General features: G+C 40.4%; 4 protein-coding genes across 4 annotated transcripts in view; 2 read left to right on the top strand and 2 right to left on the bottom strand.

Moving 5' to 3' along the window:
* The window catches only part of LOC106100946 (polyribonucleotide nucleotidyltransferase 1, mitochondrial), a 7,236-nt gene extending 5,988 nt beyond the window's left edge, over positions 1–1,248 (top strand). The window contains exon 4 of the mRNA XM_013280011.1: positions 1,224–1,248. Within this exon, the coding sequence (XP_013135465.1) occupies positions 1,224–1,248 (25 nt within the window). The remainder of the gene's footprint in view (positions 1–1,223) is intronic.
* LOC106101163 (tat-linked quality control protein TatD) lies at positions 7–3,779 on the bottom strand. Its single transcript, XM_013280297.1, has 4 exons — positions 3,570–3,779; positions 3,319–3,499; positions 3,015–3,113; positions 7–1,991 (listed from the first exon to the last, which is right to left on the bottom strand). Exons 2-4 carry the CDS (start codon positions 3,458–3,460, stop codon positions 1,756–1,758), a joined length of 477 nt encoding a protein of 158 aa, XP_013135751.1. The 5' UTR covers positions 3,461–3,499; positions 3,570–3,779; the 3' UTR covers positions 7–1,755.
* A 1,554-nt stretch (positions 3,780–5,333) lies between these two features.
* On the bottom strand, positions 5,334–11,725 carry LOC106101208 (cyclin-dependent kinase-like 1). The gene is made up of 11 exons (XM_013280366.1): positions 11,394–11,725; positions 10,314–10,503; positions 9,603–9,722; positions 7,622–7,787; positions 7,292–7,363; positions 6,618–6,749; positions 6,354–6,496; positions 6,179–6,274; positions 5,915–6,046; positions 5,655–5,809; positions 5,334–5,426 (listed from the first exon to the last, which is right to left on the bottom strand). The coding sequence occupies exons 1-10, from the start codon at positions 11,708–11,710 to the stop codon at positions 5,714–5,716; spliced, it is 1,464 nt and encodes a 487-aa protein (XP_013135820.1). The 5' UTR covers positions 11,711–11,725; the 3' UTR covers positions 5,334–5,426; positions 5,655–5,713.
* A 1,561-nt stretch (positions 11,726–13,286) lies between these two features.
* Positions 13,287–20,388, top strand: LOC106101200. The gene is made up of 3 exons (XM_013280353.1): positions 13,287–13,765; positions 17,981–18,141; positions 19,343–20,388. Exons 1-3 carry the CDS (start codon positions 13,668–13,670, stop codon positions 19,480–19,482), a joined length of 399 nt encoding a protein of 132 aa, XP_013135807.1. The 5' UTR covers positions 13,287–13,667; the 3' UTR covers positions 19,483–20,388.
* The last annotated feature ends 6 nt before the right edge of the window (positions 20,389–20,394 follow it).

Here is a 20,394-nt window from a genome sequence, read left to right as displayed (position 1 = left end):
CAGCTCCACCTGCGCAACCCTCGTCACGTCCCGTCGCACGCCTCCGCCCTCAAACCACATCCCTTCTCTACTATTACTGTGATGTTCGATAAGGATATGAAAGTCAAGATGATAATCATGTTCGTTTCCTAAGTAACGTGTACTTAAACAAAGCAATACAATGACTCGGAAGCGTGACTACTCGGCGCGCCCTATTGCACAGTGGGGTTGCTCCCCGGCTAAAGCCCGGCGTAAATATCGTCTCTCCGCGACATCAACGTGTACCGCGAGGCCAAATGCGGAGCCCCACACGACCAGTATCACACTGACAATGCTTTGATGACAATGGATTATAATTTCTTAAATGCAAGTCTCTCTTTAGCCCGTTTGTATTATTTATAAGAATATGTATATTAAGTCATTACGCTGATTAACTTTTGCAAAAGAGATAATCAGGGAGCTATGAGGCGCTATGACGTCCCCGGGTTGGGGCAGAGGCGCCCGGCCTCCGCTTATCCTGCTAATTATACTTCGGCTTATTAATAGTTTCCTCTGTGCGGTGTTCGAGGCCGAGGTCGTTTACAGTTACTGGACGACGCGGGTTCTGCCGTACAACAAATAAAACAAATACACAGCAATAGTCTTTTGTGAGAACTTAATTTTGAATGACAACAAATGTGGCTGCACTTGTCACCGGCGACTGCACGCGGCGGAGACGAGCTAAATATACAACGGCCGTGGCCGGCGGGTGGCGGGTGTCGGGTGTCGGGCCGCGATACTGCCATAAAGCGAACGCATCAATATATCAATGAACACTTAACATTACTTCAATGGAAAGTTTTCCCGAGACAACGAGCCTCCTCGCTGACGACTACGGCACGAGAAGATTGTTATCAGTACATCCGTTGCCTCGTCTCTCGGCTGCGATCACTTGAGATACGGATTGCTAAAAATTGTAAAAGGCGGCGGTGCATTGACTCACAATTGTGTGCAGTGCCAACACTGGACACACGCTCGGACGTGGGAGGCAAAATCGGCTTAGGCATTTCGGAAATTTCATTAATATTGTTCCGGATAAGCGCGGTTTGGGGACAGATTTTTTTTATATTCGTTATTAGTAACGCAAATACATCATCTTCGCTAAATCTGGATTTTTTAGTCATTTTAATTTTATGTAATGTAAAGAGATATAGATAGATTGTAATAACGAAGTCGCGCATTATGGTGTTTCCGTGTGTTGTGAGCTCCGAGGGGCGCCGCTGGAAGTAGTGCGGGGGAGGAGGATAACTCAAACGGTTACTTGACGTCACTTCTACAAAGGTTTCAATCTAATTAAGGAAGAAGAATGTAGTACTTATCAGTAATTGAATGTGATTACTCCTTATGCAATGAGTAGAGGGCGCGGGAGGAGGGGCGGGGGAGGGTTGCAACAACGTCAGAGTGTGTGCATCATCGCACTGTATGAATCTGTCCACACTTGATATCACACACACCATTTCGATATTTAAGTTTGTTGAATATCGTTGGTGCAAATGATTTCCTAACTATGGATTTGTGATATTTAATCTGCAACGGACCGGGGAGCGGAGCGACACTCTCAGAGACAGTTAAAAGATTTGACTTTTAAATCGCAATATGTAACAAACGGCGGCCTCGCATTCGTCACACCTCGACCGTTGCAACAATTATGTTGTGTATTTGCGCTAACTGCGGCCCGCTCACTCGGCGGGATGATTTTATTATTTATACATTTATGGCAGCAAAATTATATGATTTCTAAGAGAATATTAAAAATGGTAGAGGTGATATAAATAGGTAATAGAGTAGAGAGAGGAAAGTGGGGCGCACCTGACGCTTGAAGACGGCGCGCTGCACGTGGGGCTCGGAGAAGTCCTTGGTGTAGTTGAGGCCGCACTCGCCGAGCGCCACGCACTCGGGCGCCGCCGCCACCTGCCGCAGCTCCGCCCACAGCTCCTCCTCCGCCATCGACTTGGCGTCGTGCGGGTGCACGCCTGCCCGCAGACAGACTTTTTACTTGGGTACAAAATGTATCTTAAAAAAAATTTGTAATATTAAATAAGTGGTAAGTGTATTATCAATAGCGGGAGAGCGGCCGAGTACAACCCGCCTCCCCTCCCTCCGACACACTGAGACATCACTGACATTATCTTTGGCAGATGACATGACAAGATAACACTCAAGAAATAAAATGCAACCTACTTTTCATCTGCCACTTGAATATACATATTGTATATGAATATAATTTTACTTTGATCCTCTTCTCTGCAAGTTACACGAGTATTCAATGACAAGCTAATTCGCCATAACATTTGTTAAAGCTGGTGACTGCATAAGATAGACCTAATATTTATAAACTGATCTCAATAACTATGACTTAATAAAAAATTTTCCTCCATCTAGAAAGAGGTTCTTAATTTTGGATTCTCATGAATGGACCACTTCAAAGTTTTACAGTTTCAATAGACACCTAGTTAAAATTATCAAACATTTTGTTGATTTTTAATTTATAGAGCCTTCAGTGTAGAAAACCAGTTGAAACTCAAGGAATGTGGTTCCTTCTCATTCCACCAATTGTGGACCCCCGTGGATCTCCTATGGATCCCAACCTGGAGCCCTCTGGGAATCAATGGTCTAGAATGATGGCTTCTATTGCTCATGACATCATAGTTCTGATAAAAGTGCAGGTTACATACAACTGCCAAATATACTAATTATTTGTTGCTTAACACTGCACAAATAATAACAAAGATTGGATGGTAGTTACAGTAATTAATTCCATTAATCCTCTGCAATGCAAACTTAACTACAAGGTAACATTAGTCATGCAGCCATCCTTGCCAGCCAACTTGATCAGATGTTTTGTCCAAACATTTATACATGGAAATATGTATTGAGTTAACACAAACTTGATCCTCAAGAATTATAATTTTCTGTCTAAATATTATTTAATCTGCAGTTACATAAACATAATAGACACAAGGCTACAGTAAGAGAAAGATAACGAATCAACTCACCCGCTGTAGAATAAATGGTGCCGGGGTACAATCGAGTCAGTCTTAGTGCCTCCTTGCTATTTCTCACTGATGTGCCTGTCACCATTATTTTCTGAACACCTGAAATTCAATATATTTATAATAGTAGTGTGGTATGTGCTGGGGCAACCAGATACAATTTGTATGATTAGACAGCTGGTGGCAGCGGGCAGCGGGCAGCGGGCATCAGGCACGCACGTCTACGTGTGGATGTCGACATACCGCAACGTAACTGCACGCGATGTTCATGCGAGCCTCTCTTCCCTAATGCAACATTGACACGCACCTGCATCTTTCGCCCTTTGTATTACTGAATCGAGATCGCGTCCATATTTTTTGTTTGTCAAATTAGCGCCGATGTCGATCACAATAAGATTTTCATAACAACCCTTCAGTTCCTCCGGAATCTGCGTTTCTTCAGACGTCATCCTTAAATTTTGTTTGAAGCTTATTGGTTCGGTGTTTACCTGTGATCGAACCAAATAATTAATACATACATATACAAATTACTATTCACTGGATTTAAAATAAACTTACAAATTGTATCAAACACTCCTGCTGAATAAGCTTCTTTAAATTCTAATGACTAGTAAAAATGAACACCCTCTTACTGAGCTGCCACCATGTTTTGAAGTAAGTTTTCTTCAAACTTCAGATTTCGTTATCAAGTTCACATTTTCTCATTTGTCCTCTGTTATAATCCAATAAAACGATAAGAAAATGTTATTTTTACCTAACATTCAGGTTTACTATTTGACAAAAAAATTACAACCTACATTTCATTCGCGGAAAATTAGTCATGTAATAGAGAACAAACATTTTAACGTTCCGTGTTAACTTAATCTAAAATTAAACTAATATCTCGTTATGTTTTCACCAAATTATACAAAATGTAGTAAAAATCTTAGCAAGTAATTCATTACGGTTTTTAAAATTTCTAATTGGAATGGTCTATTTCTTGTTAACGGTTCTCTCACTCAGCAGATTGGGCCAGTGTCAAGTGAATTGGAATGGTCAAACGTCCACAACACAAATTGACAATGACAATTATGACATTGACATTGACAGAATGAAATATTTGTTTTGAAGATAAATGTTTTGGAGTTAAATGTTATTTAAGGAAATATAACCTAAAATTGTATAGTTCTTAGTTTAGTTATCTTATCACTTAAGAACTTACAATGAATGTAAAAAAATTTTTTTCTAAAAATTTAGTTGTGATCGTCCTGGTCCCAGCTATTATCGGAGCACATTATGGCTGGGCTAAATTGCAAGGAATTGATTACCTTGTCAGTTCTGAAGATAGGAAAAAATTGCCTTTTGCATCGGTAAGGAGGATTTACTAAAATTTCTAATGAACTAAACTTTTAATAAACTAACTTACTTACCTCTTGCCAATTTGACAAAGGTAAATTACGTAAACATACATTCTTTATGTTACAATTTCTTAAAAATAAGGAAAGATCGAAGCGTGGTAATAAAGCAGAGGTTTTGTAATGAATCGCCAGAAAATAACGGCAGAATAATCAAATATTTTGTTTGACAGAATCATATTATTTATTAATAATAATTTTATTTCAGCTCTTCAAAAAGGACTAAAACAACTTAGATATGCTTAGGTGAAGATTGTTAAGTATTGTACATATTTAGATTAAAAAAACATCTTAGAAGGGATGATAGAAAGAATTAGCAGAGGTCTCACATTAACAGAGCAGATGATGCAGGATTCAAAAATAAAAGATAAAACTCATTTAATAATAAAGGATTTGAAGTAGTGAAGCAATGTTACAAAAACATGACAGAAGATATGCAATGAACCTGTGTTAAAATATATCTAACCAACTATATTTGTTTTATTTGATTTTCTATTTAGTTAACCCTTTCCTCAGTTTAAACATATTTTACAAATAAGTAATTGATTGCTATATGAAATGGTTTCTACCTTTATAAGAAACACAGAAAATAATGTCATAAGTGAAACATCACTATTATTTCCTAGATTAAAAAAACAATTAACATATTTCCTTTATCTTTCACTATTGATATAAATGTATGTAACAGAATCCTTTAATCAAATCATTGAAGCCCTTATGGCTAATCACCCTTGTAGAGGAGGCTGTAATAAATATTGTCACCATTTTATACCATTGACAAGTTTTGTGTGCGATTTCAGAAACCAACTTCACTTGTTTATATTATTGATGGCAGTTGTAATGAAAAGACATGCTTCTGCTGCATAATTTATTGCGTGTGCAAGTGCGGCGAGCCCGGGCCGGGGGCGGGGGCGGCAGCGGGCGGCGCGCGGCGTCAGATGGTGGGCAGGTGCGCGCGTTCGGGCGGCTTGTGGCGCGGCGCCGCGCGACCGCACGCCAGCGCCGGCAGCAGCGGCGACGACTGCACCTGCACAGTGCACCACACCAACACGCGCTCCGATACACACAAACAATTAATAACACAGTTTGTGCTTATACGTGGCCGGATTACGTATATAAACAAGGTTAAATCTACGTTCATAAGCCAATGTTTTAATCAAAATTCAGAATGTGACAAATTAGCTACAAACGGTTTTTTAATTCTAATATATTGACTACTTAGTATTGAATCTGTACGAAAATTGCTAACCGCAATATCGCAACACAAACATAGCGGAAGCCCAGTTTAATATAGCGGGTGTGGCACGTTCATTTCTTCTTGCTGCTTTTCTTTTTTTGTATACTCGCCGTGTCCTGCGAGTTCTGCTGCGAGGTGGTGGATTCCGATTGCCGCTTTGTCGACTGCTGCGAGGAAGGGTCGAGGTGAGGAGGGCGCGTTGGGTAAAAGGACTTTATGTCGAGGAGAAAACAAGGCAGGGAAAAGTTGTTATTATGTGACGTAGTGAATACCTGTCCCCGGCGCGCTTTTTCGTAGTCGTGGTGCGGGGGCGGCGGCACGCTGAACAGGAAGTTCTCGAAGAGTGCGTGCCGCAGCAGCTGCTCGCACGACCACCGCGACACCGGGTCTTTGTCCAGGCACTTCTACACACGACACGGCCATGCATTCTCTTAGCAATGTGAAGATTCCGTGTAGTCTTCAAAGTGTAACATACAGTACAATTATAGAATTTTGGCAAATCAAAAATTGACTAGAGAAATAATAGCGAATTTTACTTTTAAGAAGTCCATGAGCAGGTCGTTGTTGGCGCAGCGCTGCGGGATCCTGGTCTCGAGCGGCTGCAACTGCGCCGGCTCGGGCAGCGCCATACCCTGCAGACAACGCTCCGGCTCAGTTACAATAATACTCCTCGAGCTCTAGCGGCTTCGACCCCTAGGGTTTAAGGGTTACCTGGAAGAATGTATTCTGCGAGAAGATAGTCATATGCCGCGGCAGCAGGTCGCCCAGAGTGCAACGGATGAGGTGCAGCTGGTCCAGGTCGCTCTTGCCCGGCCACAGCGCCTCGCCCGACACCAGCTCCGCAAATACGCACCCTGCCAACGCCACAGACCCACACGCATATCTACACTTATTCGAGCAAAATAATAGGAGTAGCATTGGGTTTACAGCGAGAAACAATATTGCGCAATAACCGAGTTTAAGAAGTAAAAGTACCTGCGAGGTGCGACTCACCGATGGCCCAGACGTCGACGGGTGGGCCGTACATGGTGTCGCCGACGAGCAGTTCGGGCGCGCGGTACCAGCGCGTCGCCACGTAATCTGTGTAGCTCTCGCCGGGGCCTGGGCATGTGGACGCAGGGCCAGTCAGCTAACTACCTCACCACACTACAACTACAATTTCCATGATTCGTCGACAGGGAACGGGTACAAACGCACAGGCTAATGTGTTGCATGCAAACGCACTCATCATATTGTAGTTTAGCGTTTGCACCGCAAGCATATCACGCTACTGTGTAGATGTCATCGACGTCTGGGGCGCGCGATCATTTAACTAAACTAAAGGAATAACTGCCACAAATACTAAATAATGACAATGTAGTTTACTACAGGCAACTTATTATTAAATTTACACTTTTAGTACTTAAGTACGTACTACTAACTATTAATAAGAGCTCTATTTATTACAATATTTATGATATTGATAACTTATTACAGTCGGTATTGCTGCCGCGCCAGTTGGCGGGCATCGGCCGCGTGCCGTGAGTGCGGTGTGATATATACATAGGAGGGAGGGTTTATTTTATTATTATAAACAACAATCCGTTATACTAATTAAACTACTGCTAAATAATTAGATTTTGTTATAATATAGCAGAGTTGATATTTACTAGCTCTCTTCCGAACGTCCACGCCGAAGGGGATCATGGTGTGCACCGAGTACTCGGAGGAGCAGCCGCCACCTGGGGACGGCGCTCACTCAGGACTTAGGCAGATAAGACAAGGATAAAGGATTTGTATTGTTGGTCGGAGGTCGCGGTGATTTGGAAATCTGCTTGCCTATCGCGTCATAATAACATTTTGAATATCAATTACAATTTTAACCTTAAATAGGAGGGAATCGGGAATGGCGGGATAACTTTCGTCTCTGCAACTTGTATGCATGATCAGTATTTAACTAAACATAACAAATTTAAAGTGCGGAGTCGTGGGGTACGCACTGATCATCCGCGCGAAGCCGAAGTCGCACAGCTTGACTACGCCGTCGGCCGTCAGCAGGATGTTCTCGGGCTTGACGTCGCGGTGGATGCAGTTGTGCCGGTGGCAGTACGCCACGCCTTGTAGTGTCTGCCAGATTATCTGCTTTGACAGCAACTCGGGGCAGCCCTGCACACATTATCCTCTACGTGACCCTCGAGCGATGTCTTGTAATTGCTATGCTTCGCGATGAGATCGTTTTGTTTTTATAATAAAAATGTTTAATATTAGTTAGACTTTAGGTTTATGTGACTACGAGTAAATGGTGAAATTTAAGCAGTACCGTGCAGTGGTAGAATGTACACGTACACGGATTGGGACATTACACGCGGCCGCGGCCGCGGCAATAATTATTACACCATTTGTATGAAATATTATATGTGTGTATGTATTTACACACTTGCTTTTGCGTAATCTCCCCTTAAACTCGCGCACGCTAAAATATGGGTGGGCAGCTAAGGTATAAGATTTTTATAATGTAATATTCTTCGTAGTTTGTTGGTGGTTTGTGATTTATGTGTGTGGATCTGTCGAAGTTTAAGAAGCCTGACTAAGCGCTCTAAAAACACGTCTGATTAAATGTAACCCATACCATATAGCTCAGGCGTATTTTACCTCATAATGAGATGTTTTCCACAAGTTACACATTCTAGGACGTATAATAATTGTTTTAGTCTCAATGGCCTCGGCGAGCACAATCCCAGCCCCCATGGCTGCACCGCCCCTCCCGCTCGCCCGCCTCCGACCCTGACCTTCTGACATTTGCTACATCACGATAAAATTATAAATAGATGATGATAATGGGCTAAGCGTATCGGATTTCCTTAACAATCCATTACGTAAATGACTTCGGGTAAAAGCTTGCTCGCTGGTTCAGTTGCTTATTTACTTCGAAACTTTTATGTAAAGAACTTCTTAAAAACACGTGTAATAGATAATAGTAGTTAAGTAGGTAGTGTTTTGGTAGGTTACCTTTACCTATTTTCTTTTAGTTTTAATTACAAAAGTACCTAATTCGTTTGTTTCGTCGATAATGTACCTACTTATTTGCACCTTGAATACCGAACCAGAATCAGAAAACGAAGTAATTTACCCTATAATAGTGTTAGTTTCTAAACTCTTTGCCCTTTGGTATACATTTGGTTGGTAATGGCCTGACGGCCACAGTCCTAGCGACCTACGGGTCAAATATGTGCATGTGCATGCATGCATTTCACGCAATGTTAATCGGGCATTGTGATCAATGAGGCATAAGGGACAGCGGGAACCCAAAGTGGCTTTTTGTAGTTATGTATTATTCACAGGATATATTCATTTGGCTTAAAACTAACTAAATCCGCTATAAGCGATTTTAGCAAGTTTCTCGATGGATAATTTAAGTTAATATTCAAAACAAATTTAATATTCAGAAGTTATTCTCATAAATTTTAGAGTCATGTAAATGATGCTTAAAATCAGCATTTTGTTAACTTAATATATATTTCATTCGCGGTACAAAAATCTAGCACTCGTTATCGTTATTTAAATGAATAAATAGTTAGTTAATTATTAGTATAGAGTGCTATAATCTGTGTTAATAAGTTAGTTTTGTCGCGCAGCGTGCGGTCGAGTGGCGCGGCGGGCAAGCGGCAGGCGGCAGGCGGCCAGCAGGCCGGCGGGCAAGCGGGCCGAGGTGCGACGCGGCTTGTGCAATGCACCGAGCAACTTCATTAGCTTTTACAAACGCCTTCCCGAGCCCTGCTGTATCGGTGTTGCAATCAATGTTGCTTGTACGTCAGCGAGAGCCAAGGTGACTGCATTTTGAAACAACTCACAATTTGAAAAAATCTTGACAGTCGAATACTTACGAAATATGGTAATTAGTAATCGATTACCTATTTAAAAACGCGGTTTTGTATTTAACAGGTATAGTGGTTATGGGGTGGGGATGTGCGGGGTACCGACCGCGGGATACTTGTCCAGCTCGTGCAGCACGGTGTGGTCGCAATACTCGAACACGAGGTGCAGCTTGCGCTTGCGCCGGAACACCTCCAGCAGGTTCACCAGGTTCGGATGCTTCAGGTTCTGCCGCACAAACGTTACAAATTACATATTAAATGTCTAAACCTGACATATATTACTCTGCCATGTCTATCTAGAGCTCTTTAAATACTTAACTATCTACTAAAATACTGAACAAATCGTGAGCTGCAAGTGGCATGGCACTGAACGAGTTACATTAGAATTCGTTTCAAAACGATATACATATAACTACTTCTGTAAATAAAGAAAACAGGAAATTTCAAAAATGATATTTGTCGAAATGCCTCTTGTATTTCATTGTTTAAACATAGATACCAAGTTAAAATGATTAAAGTTAATTACGTTTACGCCACACTAATAATCAATGACAAACAAATTATGTAACTATTTAAAGAAAAAGTTAACGACACGATGGCCTTTGCTCTGAGCCCATCGCCTGCTCTGGATACATAAAGTACGAGTACGAAAATTTGGTCACACGCTTTTATATACTTACTAGTTACATTTCGTAATCAACAAACACGTAGAAACATAACGAATGATTGTTGAAAGTTAGAGAAACTCGTGTCTCACAGGGGTAAATTATCAGGACCGAGGCAACAAGAGGGCGATACTGATCGGGATGGAAATCACCTTGAGCATGCGTATCTCCCGCAGCGCGATCTTCCGGATGAGCGGGTCGTCGTCGTTCTCAAGAAACTTCTTGACGGCGACGAGGGCGCCGGTGTCGCGGTCTCGACATTTATACACCAACCCGTACGAGCCTTCTCCCAGTTTGGCCAGCTTCTCATAGCGCTCCATGGCGCGGCTGCTGGCTCGCGACCTGCGCCACGTACATATATCTATGTCCAATGCCATAACCCACATGAACAGTATCTATAGACATTCACATCACGAAGTTGTTTTACAGCTGTTACGTAAGTAAAAGGTGAGGTTTGACAAAAACATGAGGAGGAAGAAAGGAAACACCTCCGTACCCAGCGGCCGCGACCTCTGCCGACACGAGTGCGCGGTCCACGGGGCCGGACATCTCGCCCGACGCCTCACTGGAATTTCATCCACATGTCTGATAATTTCACAGAGTTTGAATCGAGCCGACAAACATAATCCGCTCGTTCGTATATTTTACAACACCGACTGACACCGAAAAGAAAACATTTACGTTTTTGTGTTTAGCTTACATCGAATGACAGAAGTTAGACAGACTTTTCATTTATTTTTCTTCGGCGGAGGCTACAGATACTAAAATGTTATTATAAAAATGATACTGATTTATTATTTAAATCTCGTTTTCTGCCACCGTTCTATTTTATCACTCGAACATGCCCGCAGCACTTGACCTCGACTCTACAGCTTTTAGGTGTGAGGGTCGGCTTCGAGAGAGTAAGACATCGGTACGGTCTTTGGGTACTTTAGGTAAAGTTATTCATCTGTGGGATAAGACTGTAGCGCACAGTCTACAGGTATATCAAGTACAGCATACATACAATAACCGCCAGGAGGCAACTTTTACCTTATTACTAAATGTTCCACCTTACAAGTTTGTCAATAATAGAACTCATGAAAGGTCATTACTTGAGTATATATTACTTTTACCTTCGACAACACCAACTTGCAACACATTACTTACACCTCATGACGTCAAATAAAGGTCGGCTCACTTTTATTTTCTCCATTATTCTCCATTTACTGGTTCACTTCCAAGTGTCTTACCTCCTCGGCAGCAGCGGCAGGTTGTTGCCGAACAGCCAGAGACGTTTATCACCGAACCATTTCTCCATGCAGGACGCCACGTTGTTCCACAGCTTGTACGTCGGGAGCTCCCGTCGCTCAGCGAGGTACTTCATTCGCGTCGGAGGACGCGCGGCCGCATTCCCGCCTAAAGCTACCTCAAAAGTAAGTAGCAGCAGATTGCGTAAACTATTTGATGGCAGAGAAGCGCTACTCGCGAAAGCCACCTCAGTAATACGTAGCACCGAAGTAATATCGATCGTCGGTTTGTTTACACGTTTGTGTCCGCCTGTGTACATGACAACCGCCGCTGCCGCCGCCGCCGCCGCCGACGCCGCTGCCGCCGGATCTCCTCAAGCCCATGTCGCTCTCTAATCTGTCAATAAATATTGATGTGCCGTAGCTTAGTGTAAAGGCACAGCGAACATTTGTAAATTATGTAACTTGTTATTAAACCATGTAAACTTTTGTTCAAATAATTTGGTAGTTGCTATTCTAAAATTGATTAAAATCATATATCGATTATGAATACTGTTTGTATTGTGCCTAGACACATTGTAAGTACATCCGTGGTGCAAAACACTCTAATATACACGTAGTGGATGCAAGCTATAACGTTGTCTAAAATCGAAAACTATGCATGTATTCCATATACCATCTTGTACGGGCGTCGTCAGGTACAGCTGCCCGTCCTTACAATCTTTTTTTTATATAAGAGAAGGGGTAAACGAGCGGCGGGACTCTGAGGTGGTCAAGGACGCCCATTGACATCCGCACCAGAGGAAATTGTAGGCTCGCTTCTTTAAGGATCCTAAGTCGTACTGGTTTGGAAATACCGCCGAGGACAGACCACAATGTGGCTTTGTTGGGCAAAAAGTTTCGAGAAAACCGCACGGGTTTGGAAAGCCAGCCATCGAGATGGGGAGGATGATACCTGGCGGTCTGTCGTGCCATCTGATGACGAAATTCGGCGCCAGGAATCTTTGCAAACTGCTTGATATAAAAACTACTTTGAATTAAACGTTTTTATAAAAGCTGTCTGCTGCTGGATTATCGGATGGGGGCGCCAATGTGTACTCGTAATTGTTTATTTCAGGTACCACTAGTTTAACAATGTCCATGTTCTTTTCTCTTCTTGACTGCATTCTGACTTAAAAGCGTCTGTTGATGTTTTTAATAGAAAATTGTATCTAAGTAAAAATCAGTCAGCACCAAAATGATGAAAATCAAATAGGCACAAAATGGTACGTCCTATAGCCTATCCGTTTATAGAGATTACTGTACAAGAGGACTGGAATTTATCTGTTTCCTTTTGAAAATCATTGCTACTACAGAAGTAAAAAGGCTCTACAAAGTCGGCTTTTTTATTGTTTATTTTATATACGAAACGTATTATTCGATTCTCAACATTTTGGCGCTAGCAGCGGTAGTGTTGGAAAATAGAATTAGTAATAGAGATGGGACAATGAAATTTACTTATCGATAACGATAATTAATATTATTTTATACACACCTGTTATAAGAATTTTATAATTTTATATATTTATGGTTTCTATTCTACATAACAACTACACATAATAAAAAATCTTATTAAATACAAAATACAAATAAAATAAAATAAAATGAACATTCTAGACTACAATGTTCACCTAAACATGTCGATAAGTACTTACGTAATGGAATATTTCTATTGCGTTTTCCTATTTCGTCAAAAAAGTTTAAAAAAAAAATCAATTATCACGGCCCCTACGTGGATTGCTCCAAATCGGCACAAAAATACCTAGGTGTCATTTCCAAAAAAGCAGTCTGTCTATAGTGTTTATGTCTATGGACATATAGAGGTCGACAGGTGATCGTTGATGAGATGACACGACCGCTCTGACTCTCTCTCTCGCTCGTCCCTCGTCCTCTTCGTCCTCGTCCCATTCTGTCAAATAACTTCGTTCAGTGATCGCGTATATTTCGTCGTCAGCTATTTGGATCAATGATATTGTATTTGTTATGATCAGTGATCATACGTCGAATAACAACATCGACGGCTAGATACGATCGGATAAAGACAAGGTTAAAGTGACGGTGGCCAAGTGTTGTTGCGTAAATAATTGAGCAACCGGCGGTCGTATCCACGACGAAATGAACCGCTTTTTGCAAAATAGTCTAGATAAAGTCTAGAGTGGTGTGTGCCAGTGCGGGACCGATGCGTATTTTACGCCCTTGCTTTATTTTATTGCTATTTGGTGATCCAGAGTGACAATCATGGGGTCCACGGGGCTGACTTTGGCAGATTTACCAAACATTTTTATAATGCTAGGCGCCCTCGTTGCTTTGTTCGTGATGCTAGTCATACTTCTTAGGTGAGTTTGATAACAGTGTCTGTGATAACTACGTGTACTTCCTTACAAATATGTCTAATGCCTACTTGTTTCGTTATCTGCATTGTACATCACTAAGAAATGAGAAAGATAATAATAATAGCTCTGCGTTGTTTACTCAGCTGATGTTATTGCTGTGTCAGTGTTGGCTGGATGGCCAGCTTGTGCTGTGTGTGATGCAACATGCTATGTGCCTTATCTGTCACATCATTGTTAAGTGATAACACATATTATTTTTATTAAAAAAAATAATTAAAAACCTATATAGAATCTAATAAGAAAAAGATCAACCAAGTACAGGAGGAAGAATTATAACTTGCATTGGATTAAATATATGTTTTTGTTTGAATCACCGACATAGTGAATCTGCTTTTTTTGTCAAGTCTCAACAAGATGATTTCTAATTTCCTACTTCACTTAGATAAAATATTATTTATCATCTGTTGTTACATAGAAATAATTAATAAAAAGTTTAATTGAGATACATGACAAATATATATGTTCTTATGGTTATCTGTCCTATGTCCATCCCTGAATCCAAATCAGCTGCACTCAATGTAATCAGGCAATTACTTTGATATCTGAAATATATGGTATATGTACAAGTGCTGAGAGTGAGTACTGTGTTCATAAATTATGCATATTGATAGATAGCCTCTACATACACATTGTAAGTCACAATTTTCTGGTTTACTCCTTGTTTTATTTATTTATTCATTAAATACATGAAATAATTATTTCATTTTATCAAACATTCACAAGAACACCCACATGTTAAATAAACATAAAAAACGTACATAATATCAATACAAATGTTACAGATACATACTGACTTTTAAAACATCAAACTTACAATATTTATAATCCAAAAGTATACAAGAGCTATATAAATCACGGCGTTTTAAACTTAAAATACAAGAAATCTACATATGACTCAAGTTCCAACTTCCCTTATATGTATATATTTTATATATTTTATTTACAACACAAATATTACAATAAATGATAATTTTAAACAAAATTTGCATATTTGTATAAATTAGGCTAAGGATCAACTTTATGCTGTTAATCTGTTGATATTAAACCTTCAATTAAACACTAAAAAAATCCTCTATACTATAAACTTCTCCTTCAAGCAGTAGATGAAAAAGCCCTGTCCTAAATTTTCTGAAGTTCAACAATTTATGTTTTTTTTTAAACTTAACAAATACTAGGTTTGTGTAAATAACATAAAACAGAAGAGTGTAGGGAGTGTGTATAGTATTAATTTAGAAAAAAGTTCTTGCAAAATTTGAATTTCAAACATATGACAGTTTACATAGGCCATTGATATGAACAGCTGTTCCCACTTAAACTATAAGAGATGTTTCTATTAAAATTTCTCATAACATTACTATATATTAAATATTTGTACCCCCTTACTGATGACTAGTTATCCTGTGTCAAGAGATAAGCTACCTCTTTGGTACTAATCTAATCTTATTTCTTACTACTATTATAAATGTCAAAATTTAAATGGATGGACGGATGTTTGTTAGAGTTTGTACCCTAAACCGCTGAACAGATCTTGATGAAATTTGGCTTAGATGTAGAGGATAGTTGGGAAGAACATGTAGCCCACTTACTTTTGTTTTTTTATATTCCCAAGAGCAAAATCTAGTTATTTATAATAATACAAAGAACACCATGCAGTAATAGCATAGCGGGACTATCTAGTTATGTGACCAGTATGAAGCTGTTACACAAAGGTTATATGGGAAATCAACTTTTGCAGAGTATGGGAACTTGCATGTGGTGTGCACCAAGCATCATTAGACACGGTGGTCTCTTATTTTATTATATCAGTAAAAATTATGAAAACTATTCAGTTCACATAGATAATGTGGCATATTCAAACTTTCTAAATTACAGTTTATTAGTTTGTATAGACAAATGGAATCTAACTATTGTATTTCTAAAATCTGGTACAAACTTTAAATGAAACTATTTTGAATATTGAAACACACATATTTTCCTTGTTTGTATCTCAAATGTTGGATATTGTTTAATTTTTATTATCTGCATCTAACATGCTTAATGTTTCTTTAGTGGATTAATTAAGACAAAATATTTTTGCACAACAGGGTTGTTCAAGGAGTTTTTACATGGTTTTATGTCTCAAGCTATTAGAAAAAAAGAAAGAATTTAATGGAGACATGTGTATTGGTATATGTACAGATAAAGACATAAAATAAGATGGACATTGGCAATGTGTTCTAATTTCAAATAATTTAAAAATAATTTTACTTCTAAATCTTTTACGATATTCATTTTGGTCCTTCGAGCCGGAAGTCTTTTTCATATCTGAATAGTTTTATCTTTTCATAGATCAGGATAAATCTAGTTTTGAAAAACTACATTATAATTAAAAACTTAGGCTAATACAAAAGTAAACACACAATAGTAAAAGCAATATGCACTTTTATGTATGACATTGACCTTTACCAGTGTCAATGTTAATGAACATGTCATTCCATAGGTGTGTCTAAAGTGCATAAAATACCTCTTTCATCTTATAAATACTCATTTTATTTGTATATTTTAATATACTAACCTGCTGTAATTAAGTAAAAGGAAATAATTCTTGTACCCCAGGGAGTACACTGTCTGTGAAGACTCAGATGACAGGAGCTATGTTCAAGTAATTGATGCATCCTGCGCCCTCCTCCCCTCTTCCGGGTGCTCTCGACCCGCCAGTCTAGACGCATTAGTTGCTCCTAATGTTGTAATGTCTTTTGTCATTCTATCTTTTAATTAACTAAACTTAAGACATGTATTGTATAAAAATAACTCAGTCTCGTTTATTATTACTTATAAAATTTAAATTCTACATTTATGAAAGAAAGTCCTAAATTGTGACGTATACCTTGCGGCATAACTTCGATAGCCATTGCAATTCTTAGAACAGGTATTTTTGTAGCAAATGCATTAAAGAGGTGCAGCAAGTCCACTCCCGCCGCTAGACTCCAAAAATAGATACAAAAAGTACTATGCATATCACCATATTAATGATGGGCTGCCCGGCAGACCCACATCTTTAGCTGACGACGCCAGCAGTCTGTTATAAAAATATAGACATGTACTTATTCTGCACTCAATTGTTTTCCGGAAGAAAAATGTTAGGCGTAGTTGCATCACCGGAAGCAGCTAATTACACTGGAACTTATGATGTTAGTTAACGAATCGACCGGGACTTCCGCATGCACAGCAGCCGTGCGCCGACTGTTCAACATGTATGCACCAACTAAGCAAAAGTAATATTCGTAGAGTGTAGTCAATTATTTTATTATTATTTCCATACTATTAGATCATTAGAGTTTGGTTGACCTTAGATTAAAATAATTTTTTGCACTACAACCTTGTTTTTATGCAGATTTTTATTCTGCAATAGGCACGGTAAGAATGTATGCGATTGCGAATTCGCGAAGAAATTTTTACGTTACAGAAACAAACAATCTAGCCTGGCCTAAGTCTTAGTTACGAACATCTTAATTTGTCCCTCCGTACAATAAGCAGAGTCCTTTTAACGTTTATTTTATTGACAATTTAGTTTATTCATAAAACAAAGTACAAAAACATTTTGTGTGAAAGGCGCTTGCAGCGGGTTGACATGTGCGCCTAATTAGCAAAGACAAAGCACGTCGTTTGTGACAAGACGAGGCGGTAGGACAAAGGATATTGTGATAGCGGGATCGTGCGGCAACGTGTCACGCTATCGCCGTCATTACTGCAGTCACAGAACTGAGGATACCCGAAGCGGAAAGCAAGTGGGGTTCCTTGTTATTTTTTATTTTACACGTGCAACAATTATTGTTTGTATAAACTTGTTCGCAATAATGAGGTCTCCGGTCCTTGCAAACGGCATGTAGTTCCCATGCCTCGTGTGCTGAATGCCAGGCTCGCGATCGTTCTCGAGCGAATAAAGGACAGCGCAATCATATTGTAGGCTCACACACCACCGAATTGCATATAGATGATGCATGCAATGTATTTTATATCAAGGAGAAAACTTATTAACTACGAATCAAACGGCGCAGTTGGGAGTCCTTACTCGTTCGTTGGTTCCTGGAGTACTCTATATTGGGGCTATTATCAGTATCGGTGGCAGATGTTAAATATGTTTCGTGCAGTAACCAAGGTGTGTACTGTTCTATTCAGGAACATGGAAGTGATCGGCATAGTGGGCGAGGGCGGCGCTGGCGGCGAGGCGCGCGGGCGGGCGTGGGCGCGCAGCATGCCGCCGCCGCGCGTGCTCATGCAGCGCGTGCACATACCCTTTACCTTCAAGCTGGTCGAGAACCTGCCCGTCTCCTACTCGGGTGAGCAACATCTTCACTTCTTCTCACGGTTTTATACGAACCTGTTTTGCACTTTTTTTCGACATATGACGACTAAAACTATGTATGACTGTTTTGGCTTCGGGGTCACTATACTCGGGTAAACTCAATCTGAATTCGAACCTTGATAGTAACTAGCGGTTTCCGTCTACGGTGTGAGTGTGCCGGAGGAAAGTTGATGACGTAATGTTTTATATTATACTGTGGGATCTGAAGGGTGAGGTGGCGAGGGTCACTGGCTGGTCTCCGAGGGCGGTCGGCAGATCACAGCTGCGGTCGGCCGCAGCGGAGTGTTGCAACACCGCGCGGCATTAATTCAGCACACGCGCCGCGTGAACTTGAAACAGCTCACGTCGCTCGCTCGCTCGTTTGAATACCAAAATAATAGTTAATCATCATTAAAGATTACGATGAAGGTTAAGTGTAACTTAGTGTTGGTATAATAGCTCGCTTTTTAAACATATCGCTTACCTGCTGGATAATCTACGATAATTACGAACAATCTTTTATATAAAATAGATTGTAGATATTAGAAGGAAACCGAAACGATAATAGGATATGCGAAAACAAATCCTCTTGTAGTTAGGTACTGGCGCGAGCTCCGGCAGATCTATGTCCTCTCTAGCAACGACCGAACATAGCGTACCTCAATTTCATTTAAAAATTATCACTATTGTAGCAAACAAACACTTAACGCGGTCAGTGTGCCAAATTTTCACTCTTTAAACTATAAGACAAAAATATAAAGCGATTTTTATAATAACTGTCGTTAGTATGTCGGCGAGCTCGCTGGTAGCCTTCAGCTTGCAGGAAGGAAAGTGCTTGCGAGAAACATCGGAGCGAGCACTAAAACCAACTAATAAGTACTTATTATGTGTGTTTTATTTTTTAAGAGAATTTCAGGCCGGTTAAAAATAAAATTATGACATCCGATTGTTTTCTAGCCTGGTAACGTTTGTAAGGAAACCAGTTTGCGTGTGTTTTGAGTAGGCGCGAGGCGAACATCGCCGCACAGTTACGTCGATACCGTTACCTTTTGGCGAGCGTTTGACCCAAAAGAAAAGCAACGCCTTCACCTACTGCTCTACTCACCGATCCGTGTCGGCAAACATCATAATACATTTGATCCAACAAATTATATTGATCTAATCTGCACATGACGCATTGATTGCTGATATTGCAGGCGTGGAGTGCGTGGTGTCGTCGCGAGTGCGCTACTGGCGCGCTAGCTGGTGGGGCGCGCCAGTGCGCGAGCTGCACCTCGCGCTCTGGGCCGCGCTGCCGGACATCCTCGCCAGCGACCACCTCACCTTCGAAAAGTGAGTGCCCTTCCCTTCCTTACCAGGTCTTATTGGAATTTTAGATATTTCATCCGCAAGAGTTTCTGTAAGGGCAGTAGATGCTCTGTGGCAACTGGGTATATCAGCGTGACGCGTTCTCATATTCCCTTCATTGCGTCATGCTTACGTCACCGCGTCTTCGGCGCAACTTCCCACCGCGAGTCACGGGAAAATCACTGGGTGCGATGGACGACTTTTACACAAGACGCAGCTATCATTATTTAGTACAATATGATGATGATAAAGTTAATGATATAGGTAATGCTATAAACTATGTTAAGACCTAGGAACCTGACGGCGTGCGCCTGCGCACCTACTGGCTCCATATTTATGTTTGCAAACAGTAATTTGAGCAGTTTGCGGTGAAGCCAGCACTTGTTGGTAAGACTCAGCGGCGCTGCTAAGACAAGTTGCTTGGGGGAAAAGGGGTCTTAGAAAAATGGGCATGAAAAATGTCAAAGGGCGCGGCGGCGGGCGATCCGTCAAGGTCATCCTGTACGTCTTACCGCTTTGTGATAGTAAATGAGTCTTAATGGACCTGAATAATGTTAAATTTCATTTGCATTATTTAGCTTACATTTGCAATAAATACGCAAATGATTTAATCGTCCCATGTCATTAAAAGTTTTAAATAATTACCTTTGATAGTTTTTTTTAGCGCGGAACACTTTTGATATAAAACTTTGTATACTTTCTGCTAAATAATCAACTTTGCGTAATAACTATAACCGTAAATTTGCTTTATAATTTATAGTATGAATCGTCAAGTAAAAAATTGATAAAACAAATTTAATAATTATTTGAACCAACACAACGATCCAAAAACGTTCAGCAAATATTGAGGTAGATTCGCGCGGCGCCGACCTCGAGCCTCGCGCCGTCGCCCACCGCCACA

The sequence above is a fragment of the Papilio polytes genome, unplaced genomic scaffold (genome assembly GCF_000836215.1).
Source record: "Papilio polytes unplaced genomic scaffold, Ppol_1.0 DF824024.1, whole genome shotgun sequence".
Taxonomy (NCBI): domain Eukaryota; kingdom Metazoa; phylum Arthropoda; class Insecta; order Lepidoptera; family Papilionidae; genus Papilio; species Papilio polytes.
This window is presented reverse-complemented; position numbering and strand designations above follow the sequence as displayed.

Excerpts from the sequence above, each read along its gene's own strand:
- LOC106101163 (XM_013280297.1), bottom strand. The coding sequence starts at position 3,460 with ATGACGTCTGAAGAAACGCAGATTCCGGAGGAACTGAAGGGTTGTTAT. Across the intron at positions 3,114-3,318 it reads ACAAAGGGCGAAAGATGCAG|GTGTTCAGAAAATAATGGTG; the intron begins GTGCGTGTCAAT and ends ATTGAATTTCAG. Across the intron at positions 1,992-3,014 it reads CACCATTTATTCTACAGCGG|GCGTGCACCCGCACGACGCC; the intron begins GTGAGTTGATTC and ends GTCTGCGGGCAG.
- LOC106101208 (XM_013280366.1), bottom strand. The coding sequence starts at position 11,710 with ATGTACACAGGCGGACACAAACGTGTAAACAAACCGACGATCGATATT. Across the intron at positions 7,364-7,621 it reads CGGCTTCGCGCGGATGATCA|GTGGCGGCTGCTCCTCCGAG; the intron begins GTGCGTACCCCA and ends CGCCGTCCCCAG. Across the intron at positions 6,497-6,617 it reads CGGTGAGTCGCACCTCGCAG|GGTGCGTATTTGCGGAGCTG; the intron begins GTACTTTTACTT and ends TGGCGTTGGCAG.
- LOC106101200 (XM_013280353.1), top strand. The coding sequence starts at position 13,668 with ATGGGGTCCACGGGGCTGACTTTGGCAGATTTACCAAACATTTTTATA. Across the intron at positions 13,766-17,980 it reads ATGCTAGTCATACTTCTTAG|GAACATGGAAGTGATCGGCA; the intron begins GTGAGTTTGATA and ends TGTTCTATTCAG. Across the intron at positions 18,142-19,342 it reads CCTGCCCGTCTCCTACTCGG|GCGTGGAGTGCGTGGTGTCG; the intron begins GTGAGCAACATC and ends CTGATATTGCAG.